The 11,370-nt window shown below is 39.1% G+C and overlaps 1 protein-coding gene across 1 annotated transcript; it reads right to left on the bottom strand.

Annotated features, from left to right (window-relative positions):
• Nucleotides 1-8,523: 8,523 nt before the first annotated feature.
• Nucleotides 8,524-11,163, bottom strand: LOC128688176 (cuticle protein AMP4). The gene is made up of 3 exons (XM_053775886.2): nt 11,027-11,163; nt 9,659-9,864; nt 8,524-9,169 (listed from the first exon to the last, which is right to left on the bottom strand). The coding sequence occupies exons 1-3, from the start codon at nt 11,033-11,035 to the stop codon at nt 8,980-8,982; spliced, it is 405 nt and encodes a 134-aa protein (XP_053631861.1). The 5' UTR covers nt 11,036-11,163; the 3' UTR covers nt 8,524-8,979.
• Nucleotides 11,164-11,370: the final 207 nt, after the last annotated feature.

Raw genomic sequence — 11,370 nt, 5'->3', positions numbered from 1 at the left:
AGAGGTAAGACAGAATGTAGAATTGCGGACGAACAAGGAGGTTTCAGAGTGGGTAGGGGATGTGTAGATCAAGTGTTTACATTGAAGCATATATGTGAACAGTATTTAGATAAAGGTAGGGAAGTTTTTATTGCATTTATGGATTTAGAAAAGGCATATGATAGAGTGGATAGAGGAGCAATGTGGCAGATGTTGCAAGTTTATGGAATAGGTGGTAAGTTACTAAATGCTGTAAAGAGCTTTTATGAGGATAGTGAGGCTCAGGTTAGGGTGTGTAGAAGAGAGGGAGAATACTTCCCGGTAAAAGTAGGTCTTAGACAGGGATGTGTAATGTCACCATGGTTGTTTAATATATTTATAGATGGGGTTGTAAAAGAAGTAAATGCTAGGGTGTTCGGGAGAGGGGTGGGATTAAATTATGGGGAATCAAATTCAAAATGGGAATTGACACAGTTACTTTTTGCTGATGATACTGTGCTTATGGGAGATTCTAAAGAAAAATTGCAAAGGTTAGTGGATGAGTTTGAGAATGTGTGTAAAGGTAGAAAGTTGAAAGTGAACATAGAAAAGAGTAAGGTGATGAGGGTATCAAATGATTTAGATAAAGAAAAATTGGATATCAAATTGGGGAGGAGGAGTATGGAAGAAGTGAATGTTTTCAGATACTTGGGAGTTGACGTGTCAGCGGATGGATTTATGAAGGATGAGGTGAATCATAGAATTGATGAGGGAAAAAAGGTGAGTGGTGCGTTGAGGTATATGTGGAGTCAAAAAACGTTATCTATGGAGGCAAAGAAGGGAATGTATGAAAGTATAGTAGTACCAACACTCTTATATGGATGTGAAGCTTGGGTGGTAAATGCAGCAGCGAGGAGACGGTTGGAGGCAGTGGAGATGTCCTGTCTAAGGGCAATGTGTGGTGTAAATATTATGCAGAAAATTCGGAGTGTGGAAATTAGGAGAAGGTGTGGAGTTAATAAAAGCATTAGTCAGAGGGCAGAAGAGGGGTTGTTGAGGTGGTTTGGTCATTTAGAGAGAATGGATCAAAGTAGAATGACATGGAAAGCATATAAATCTATAGGGGAAGGAAAGAGGGGTAGGGGTCGTCCTCGAAAGGGTTGGAAAGAGGGGGTAAAGGAGGTTTTGTGGGTGAGGGGCTTGGACTTCCAGCAAGCGTGCATGAGCGTGTTAGATAGGAGTGAATGGAGACGAATGATACTTGGGACCTGACGATCTGTTGGAGTGTGAGCAGGGTAATATTTAGTGAAGGGATTCAGGGAAACCGGTTATTTTCATATAGTCGGACTTGAGTCCTGGAAATGGGAAGTACAATGCCTGCACTTTAAAGGAGGGGTTTGGGATATTGGCAGTTTGGAGGGATATGTTGTGTATCTCTATACGTATATGCTTCTAAACTGTTATATTCTGAGCACCTCTGCAAAAGCAGTGATAATGTGTGAGTGTGGTGAAAGTGTTGAATGATGATGAAAGTATTTTCTTTTTGGGGATTTTCTTTCTTTTTTGTGGGTCACCCTGCCTCGGTGGGAGACGACCGACTTGTTGAAAAAAAAAAAAAAAAAAAATACATATATATATATATATATATATATATATATATATATATATATATATATATATATATATATATATATATATATATATATATATATATATATGTCGTGCCGAATAAGCAGAACTTGCGATCTTGGCTTAAATAGCAACGCTCATCTTGCAATATAGGACAAGCGAAAATTTGTGTATGCAATAATTTCACCAAAATCATTCTGAACCTAACGAAAAAAATATATTTCACTGCGTTTGTTTAGTATTAAATTATTGTAAACAAATCTAAAATATATTTAGTTGGATTATGCTAAAATAAATTGTTCTTGTTATAATAAGGTTAGGTAAGTTTTCTAAGTTCCTTTTGGTGCAAAATTATAAATTTTTACGTCAACATTATTGAAAAAAATATATCTTTAAACGTAAAAGAGAAAATTTTAGAAAGGACTTAATTTTAAATGAGTTCTTGCTAATTGACCAGTTTTACATATTCGGCACGATATATATATATATATATATATATATATATATATATTTGTCGTGCCGAATATGTAAAACTGGTCAATTAGCAAGAACTCATTTAAAATTAAGTCCTTTCTAAAAAAAATTCTTATACGTTTAAAGATATATTTTTTCATTAATGTTGATGCAAAAATTTATAATTTTGCACCAAAAGGAACTTAGAAAACTTACCTAACCTTATTATAACAAGCGCAATTTATTTTAGCCTAACCCAACTAAATATATTTTAGATTTGTTTATAATAATTTAATACTAAACAAACACAGTGAAATATATTTTTTTCGTTAGGTTCAGAATGATTTTGGCGGAATTATTGCATACACAAATTTTCGCTTGTCCTATATGGCAAGATGAACGTTGCTATTTAAGCTAAGATCGCAAGTTTTGCCTATTCGGCACGACTTGACGAGCCTGTTTATAGAGAAGCATCAGACTGAAGGCTTCTACTATAGTTTCTGACATCGTCACATGACTTTGGTAGAGGATATCATAGTAACAAAAAAGGCACAATACCATATATATATATATATATATATATATATATATATATATATATATATATATATATATATATATATATATATATATATATATATATGTCGTGCCGAATAGACAGAATTTGCGATCTTGGCTTAAATAGCAACGCTCATCTTGCCACATAGGACAAGGAAAAATTTGTGTATGCAATAATTTCGCCAAAATCATTCTTAACCTAATGAGAAAAATATATTTCACTGTGTTTGTTTAGTATTAAATTACTTTAAACAAATCTAAAATTAGTATAGATGGGTTAGGCTAAAATAAATTGTTCTTGTTATAATAAGGTTAGGTAAGTTTTCAAAGAATCTTTTGGTGCAAAATTAAAAATTTTTACATTAACATTAATGAAAAAAGTATATCTTTAAACATATATAAGAGAAAATTTCAGAAAGGACTTAATTTTAAATGAGTTCTTGCTAATTGACCAGTTTTACATATTCGGCACGATATATATATATATATATATATATATATATATATATATATATATATATATATATATATATATATATATATATATATATATATATATATATATATACAGTATACATAATATCAGCGCGTGATTCAACAATTCGCCAACACCATACCACCTCCAATTTAGTTTGAGTAGGGAAAGGGAAAGTGGTTTGGTGAGACAGGAGTCCCAGCTTGACCCTGTGTGACACTTGTCTGACCACGACCCTCCCACCTGCCACTACACGACTCTCTCAATACTCACACTACACGACTCTCAACACTCACACTACACGACTCTGTAAATACTCACACTACACGACTCTCAACACTCACACTGCACGACTCTCTCAACACTCACACCACACGACACACTACACAACACCACACACTTCACGCAGCACTACACACCATACGCCACACCACACACAATACATGCCTCACTCAACACCACACACTAGACGCCTCACGCAACACCACACACACTACACGCCTCAAGCAACACCACACACACTATACACCTCATGCAACACCACACACACTACACACGTCACCCAACACCACACCCACTACACACGTCACCCAACACCATACACACTACACACGTCACCCAACACCATACACACTACACACGTCACCCAACACCACACACACTACACACGTCACCCAACACCATACACACTACACACCTCACGCAACACCACACAGTACACACGTCACACAACACAACACTCCTGGTAGATCATTAAAGGGCACCCTGCCTGCTGCCATGCTCACTTAGCAGCCAATTTGCGCCATTATGTTGCCTTATCGACAGTAGTTCCATTACTCATGTAGCAGTTAATAGATAACTGGATGTTAGTCACTCTGTACACTCTTCCCCGGGTAAGTAGGTAGCTGCCTGTGTAATAATCCGTCGTGGGTAGTGTATCCAAGGGAAGGATATCAACTGAAGTTATCCTGGGTTAAATATCCATAAGGATGTCTTCTTGAAGTCACTTTATGGTGTGAGAGTGACTAGTGGTTTATCATTTGTCATGACCTGGTTCCTTGATCCCCTTGTTCCCACCTCCCTGACACGGCAGAAAGATCATGTGTTGAGGCTCTAAGGCACCTAAACAGCCACTTCACGCGCAGAAAGTGAAGAGCTGGCCGAGTCTCCTTGGACGGTGTGAATGACCCGAGATCCTTAATTTCTCTGACCTAAGACGAAGGTTGAGTTCTGAAGAATCACACAGGTGCAGAGCTCAAGCTTTGATTACAGGAGTGTTTCGTGCGGTTCTCCGTAATGCTCTACACGGAGCGATACGTTGTCGCAAAATAAAAGTTAAATTCTGCACCAGTGATGTCTCGTCACTGTCGGCAGCACCGTTTAGTTTCCCTTGAAAATAAAAGCAATTGCTTGGCGCAACAACAAAACACTACCAGGACAATTAATGTCGGAAAAGAGCACGAATGAGATTAGCTTCAAGACAAACACTGAGGTAAATGGCAATGCCCCGAGGATTATGGAGGGAAAAAAATCCTGCCCCCACAAGCAACCTAGATTTGGATCCTGTTCCTAGTCTGGGCCTGATCAGGCCATTCAGGTCACTCCAAGACCCTTTGCACCTGTTGTCAGTTTAAACGTTCACTATGAGTCAGAACCTGATAGTAATGGAGGAGGAGAAGGAGGATCAGGGGGAAGGAGGTTGAGGAAAGAAGGCACAAGATGCTGGTTTAACGAGCATGAAGAAGAAGAGTAGCAGCAGAAGCAGGAGCTGCATCAGGAGTAGCAGCAGGAACAGCAGCAGTAGCAGGACTATCAGCAATAAAAGTAACAGTAGCAACAGTACAAGCAAAAGAAGCAGCAAAAGAAGCAACAATAGAAGCTACAATATCAGCAGTAGAAGCGCAGTAGCAACAGTAGAAGCAACAGTAGCAACAGTAGAAGCAACAGTAGCAGAAGCAGACGAAGAAGCAGCAGCCACAGGACACATCTGAGTCATGCATTGCGGACAGTCTAAGAAAAAGGACGCTGGAAGAGAAGTAATGAAGAGAATCATGTAATCTAGTGAATGTGGCAAGTGGAGCAGCTAATGAAGCAAGATTCCTGAGGAACCAGACAAGTCGGAGGAATGGAGAGGTTGTTAACAGATGTTTGATGAGCTGATAGTCCTACTTGCGTGGCCGGACAGATGACCGACGAACACTTAGCAGACAGACGTTTGACCGAAGGGCAACTGGCCATACGGATATTGCGCCGACAGCCATTTGGCCGAATGGACAATAGACCGAACGGATAATTAGGTTAGGTTAGGTGACGAATGCCAGGTCTTCCATATGTCCATTAGCCAAATGTCCGGAAGCCCCTTGTTGACAGTCTGTGATTGACAGTCTTAACTGACAGTCTGTAATAACAGAGACTAACATACTATCTCAATGAAAATAGGATTTTGTATAGAAACTTACACCCATTTCACTCATTTTGAGGAGGAAATGATGGAGTCTCGTGACTATCTTCATAATAGAATAAAGAAAAAAATAAGCAGAAAACACCAAGGACACCTGAAGATTATGACTCGATGATTAAGGAATCTCGAATTTCTCACAGATCCTTCGTAGCCATCCTTTCTGAAGCCAGGATTGTATCCACTGAACGTGAGCATTCTGATTAGTTTACAAGGCTTGACAACTATAGACAGAACAAGGGTTATTAATTCATTTGTTTAGTGCACCAAGTACACTTAAGTTCTTAACTAAAATGTTGTAGAATAGTTAAAATACTCAGAGATATACAACCAGCCTCCGTATAATTATTTCGTTGGTTAGCGATTTTCCAGGTGAATACAGCATCCTTCATCATCTTCAGGTGTATACAGCATCATACATCATTTTCAGGTGTATACAGCATCCTACATCATTTTCAGATGTATACAGCATCCTACATCACCTCCAGGTGTATACAGCATCGTACATCATTTCCAGGTGTATATAGCATCCTTCATCATCTCCAGGTGAATACAGCATCCTACATCTCCAGGTGAATACAGCATCCTACATCATTTTCAGGATTATTCAGCATCCTACATCGTTTTCAGGTTTATACAGCATCCTACATCATATTTAGATGTATACAGCATCCTACATTATCTCCACGTGTATACAGCATCCTACATTATCTCCAGGTGTATACAGCATCCTAGATCACGTCAGCAACTGTACTGTATGAACAGCGGACAGAGTGAAAGTAAACAGATGTTGTCCTGTGTGGTGTGGCTATTATCATAAGATATCACATGTTTATTATGGCGCTGAGGCCATATCGGAGACGCTGGGACCGTGTCGTCGTCCCACATACCTGGAGGGAACCCCGATTGATGAAAGACTCCCTTCCACCTAGTACCTGGAGGGAAGGGGGATCCTGACTGGTGGCTGCCTCCCTTTCCCCGTATACCTGGGGGAGGCCCGAGTGAGAGAAGGCTACCTCTCACTTCACTCCTTGGATGACCCAAGTGAGACAAGATCCTTCTCACCTCACACCTTGGGTGACCCAAGTGAGACAAGATCCTTCTCACCTCACACCTGCGAGGGACAAGAATTCAACTGTTTTCTCGTTCTTTTTCTTTCAAAATAAAAGTCGTGATTGTTGTGGCTTAAAGTGACAGGTCGACGATATATGACGTATTTATGAGACCCAGATAATGTCACATCCCAACACTTTTACATTAGAAAGTGATTCTCTCTCTTAATATATATATATATATATATATATATATATATATATATATATATATATATATATATATATATATATATATATATATATATATATATATATATATATATATATATATATATATATATATATATATATATATATATATATATATATATATATATATATATATATATATATATATATTCATAAACGAAGAAAAAAGAACAAAAATGTTTGGTAAATTGCGAAATATTTAGAGTTGAAAATGCAAATTTAATCTGCGACCTGAATCCCAACGGACGGATTTTCCCTTTTCCTTGAATCTTTGGAAATATATAATCTCAATTGAGAGCTGCAGACGAGGGAGTGCTCGGGTCGCACCCACAAAGGTCGTCAACTTTTGGGTCGCCTCCAAAGCGACGACAAAGTTTGTGTCGCACCCACTAAGTCTAAATTAAGTAATAGATCTTCAATTTGACACTAATTTCCTCTCAAATGAGTTTCTTAATTAGGCAAATAAGCTTGTTAATTACACCCCAGCTGCTCGTTACTTACTGGTGACGCTTACACCACAAGACTAGACAATGGACGCCTAGAATGTGAACTGATAGTCACTATTGCCTCCATGAATCATTCTTTTCACTTCTAACTCATACTAGGTGTAAATCAAGACATGATATGCAAAAACAAAACATCACGTAGGGTATACAACGTAATTTACACACAATGATTTTCAATACAAAACTTTTAAAGTCTGGCCAAAGTTCGTAAATGAAGAACTTGTATACACAAGCCTTTTTACGTCTTTCTAAGCCTTGTGAACAATTTTTGTAAATCTTGAAATAAAGTCTTGAAATATGCTGGCATTCAAACATCTTGAGAAAACTTATATACAAAACTTTCAAGCGTTGCGAAAGCTTGTATTCAAGAATATTAAGTTTTCAGAAAGCTTGTATAAAAGTGTGTATGTATGTGTGTGTGTGTGTGTGTGTGTGTGTGTGTGTGTGTGTGTGTGTGTGTGTGTGTGTGTGTGTGTGTGTGTGTGTGTGTGTGTGTGTGTGTGTGTGTGTGTGTGTGTGTGTGTGTGTGTGTGTGTGTGTGTGTGTGTGTGTGTGTGTGTGTGTATGTGTGTGTGTGTGTGTGTGTGTGTGTGTGTGTGTGTGTGTGTGTGTGTGTGTGTGTGTGTGTGTGTGTGTGTGTGTGTGTGTGTGTGTGTGTGTGTGAGTGTGAGTGTGTGTGTCAGAAAGACATGTTGTTTACTGGTTACGTTGGCATCTGACAGTACTGTTTACATTTATGTCACTTCACCAACAGTCATTACGGTGACTGTTGAGTGCTGTAGGAGAGTGCCAGTGAGTTCTGGATACACAGAGTGAACACTGAAGAGAGCAGAAGGAACATATGGATGGAAAGGGCTGAAACAGCTCTAATTTACACAGTACCTATTAAGAGACGAAAGTAAGGAATCTGGTAAACATGACTGATAGAGAAAACACATCTTGTGGGAGTTGAGAGCGAATATAAAGATAAGCCATGGTTAATGTAATACCAGTAGCTGGCTTTGAGTGTACATTGAGTTGGGGGATAGAAGTGGAAAAACCTAGAGAGCACAATAATTGGCCCATGGTGTGTAAAAAAGCTCTTGCTGGATTATATTTAATACCGAATTGTAGAATAACAGTTGAAGATCTCTGAACAATTCACAGAATACATTGGTTGACAGGACAAGAATAAAAGGTAGATTTGGCTGCAGGGAGTTTATTACATATAGATCACAAGCTTGGATTGTGTCCAGTGATCTTAAATGCTGGTTGATGCCCCGAAGCTGTAGTCCTTAACTATTTACATACGAGAAGTGTCCTTGGGGTGTCCTTATGTATTAAAAGATGGGATGTGAGAATAGGATGCAACGCGTCTTGGCGAGGCGCGTCTTAAATAGGTATGGCTGTTGACGTGAGGATACGTCCACAACCGCGGGTCGGAGGCGTAGAACCTTCAGTAGAGTGTGAACTCATAGTGTAGGGAAAAAAAACTTTGGAGAAAATCTCGTGATTTGGGGTACATTTACAGGTCGTCCTCGGTGAATTTAGAGGGTGAAGTCCCTCAGAGGTGACTGTCAGCTTACACACAGACTGTCCATGGACAGGTGAACAGGGTAGTCGTGCATGAGCCGTGATCTGTCTAGGAGAGTCGCTTGTTTAGTTGATTCTCGTTCCCTGGTCGTCCCATTTAGCTCCCTGAGCTCGCAGCTGCTCAACGATCTGCAGGAGTTCGACGACGTGGGCGGGGAGAGGGGGGGCGACGGGGATCAGGTCGGACTGGGGCTGGTAACCACCCTCGTCAGCAACGAAGGTGTAAGTTGCGAGGCTACCATCGTCGAGTGGGAAGCTGCGAACGGAAGAATATTATAATTTTCTACTATGGCCGCTACCACATTCTGGTAGTCATTAAGGCATTGTTGCCTCTAACACAGCTTTTCGAGATGCCTCTGAAGGCTCATTTAGAAAGCATAAGCTGATCTGAATCTGTTCTTAAAAGTTAATTCACAGAATTGAGCATCTACCAAGGATGGACATCACCACGTTCACTACTGCCTTAGAAGTTTAAAATGCTCATTAGACTCAATCTTCACGAACAATAATGAACTAATCAGATTATATTTTAATTATATTTCAATCACAACCTTATTGAAAAAGAGACAAACATAAATCCGTGAATGGATAATCTTAGAAACAGGCAACATTGGGGGATGTTCAGCAAATTTTAGGCGTTATTTTAGGCTACCCTATAGGCTTACAGTAAAAAGCGATCCACAGAATATGCCAGCCACAGTAATCGCCAGCCACAGAACACAGGTGGCTGCAGGAGGTGATTTACCTGAAGGAGCCTTGCATGTTGCTCTGACCCTCTGATCCAGGGTATCCTGTCACGCTCTGTTTGATGCCGTTGGAGGTTTCGAAGTCGTATTTGAAGTTTCCGTCGCCAGCATCTTCGCGATCGTCTCTGAGAATCTCCGCAAGTTCGGGTTTCTGGCCCAGCTGAGGAGCAGCGGCGGCGACGGCGGCCAAGCACGCGAAGATGACCTGTAAACAACGGCCGCCCATTACATAATTTTTTTTATTAACAAGAGGTAAATTGTCTTTCAAATCTGAGTTGCCGCCACCAGCAATGTGAGAAAGAAATTTACACAACTGATAATAGTTTAATTTAATTTTAGCATAAAATAATCCCTCTTAGAGTCATTAATATTCAATAATAATAATAATAATAATAATAATAATAATAATAATAATAATAATAATAATAATAATAATAATAATAATAATAATAATAATAATAATTATTATTATTATTATTATTATTATTATTATTATTATTATTATTATTATTATTGTTGTTGTTGTTATTATTGTCATTATTACTATTATTATTATTATTATTATTATTATTATTATTATTATTATTATTATTATTATTATTATTATTATTATTATTATTATTATTATTATTATACTTACAGCATTCGGGAAATGCTAATATCGTAGGGGTTTTACAGTCCCTGGGAAATTTTGAAGAAACTAGATTTGATACATGGAGAAAATAGCTCCAGATCCTTGAATCATAAGCCCTTCACCAGCATCAAAGACTCCACCCGTCCCCCAACCTTCCCTTCTGAAGGATCCCCAAAGTAGAAAAAAAAAGTTTATTTACCCTACGATAAACAGTTTTAGGAAGAGTTACGACCCCTGAAGAGGAGAAAGTAATGGGATTGGAACTGTCTTAAGATGAACTGTCTCAAAGTTACTGTCTTTTCTTGTTGACGTTAAGCACAGCTAAGATAACGTTGAATCACTAAATGCAAGAACAAGGTGCGACTCGGCTGACGTCTTTGCTAACACCTTCGCTGATGCACAAAGCAGCATGGAGAGTGTACACTACTTTCTATTGTAACGTCTTAGGAGTTCAATCAGTCGTTATTCAACGTATTTTTGGGTTTGTGTGTGAACTATGCTTTTGCAAGCAGAGAACTACACGTTTTCCTCAGCAAAAGTGGCAATCTGCCGGAAGAAATTGCTCCTGGCGATTTACTTAGTGAAAAATACTGTCCAGTAATAAATGATACCCAAATATTTATGAATACCTTCTAGTTTTATTCACTAGGGTGTTATAATAACAATAGACAAGGAGGGATTTATACTTTGCTTGAAGTCAAAGTTTTGGGTATTGGTGAAAGGGAGTACTTACGAACTTCATGTTGGCTGTGATGTGAAGCTGGGTAGAGAGCTAGATGCATCCTGAGAACTCAGGACGCTGCTTATATACAGCCAGGCTGGCAGAGAGGCAACCTTTCACGGGATCCCTGGCCGCTAGGGCCAGTCAAGGTCGACCCTGGCGCATACCTGAAGCTGAGAGGTGAGTCGTAGGCCCCTGGTACACCCTGTGCTTGATGTAACCTGAGTCCTGCCGGTGTTGACCCCGAGAGAGAGAGAGAGAGAGAGAGAGAGAGAGAGAGAGAGAGAGAGAGAGAGAGAGAGAGAGAGAGAGAGAGAGAGAGAGAGAGAGAGAGAGAGAGAGAGAGAGAGAGAGAG

The sequence above is a fragment of the Cherax quadricarinatus genome, chromosome 19 (assembly GCF_038502225.1).
Source record: "Cherax quadricarinatus isolate ZL_2023a chromosome 19, ASM3850222v1, whole genome shotgun sequence".
NCBI classification, from domain to species: domain Eukaryota; kingdom Metazoa; phylum Arthropoda; class Malacostraca; order Decapoda; family Parastacidae; genus Cherax; species Cherax quadricarinatus.
The sequence above is the reverse complement of the archived record's forward strand: the minus strand, read 5'-3'. Positions and strand labels throughout refer to the sequence as shown.

Bases quoted from the DNA above. Each gene is read 5' to 3' on its own strand.
- LOC128688176 (XM_053775886.2), bottom strand. The intron at 9,170-9,658 runs GTAAATCACCTC...TTCCGTTCGCAG, and splicing joins AACATGCAAGGCTCCTTCAG to CTTCCCACTCGACGATGGTA.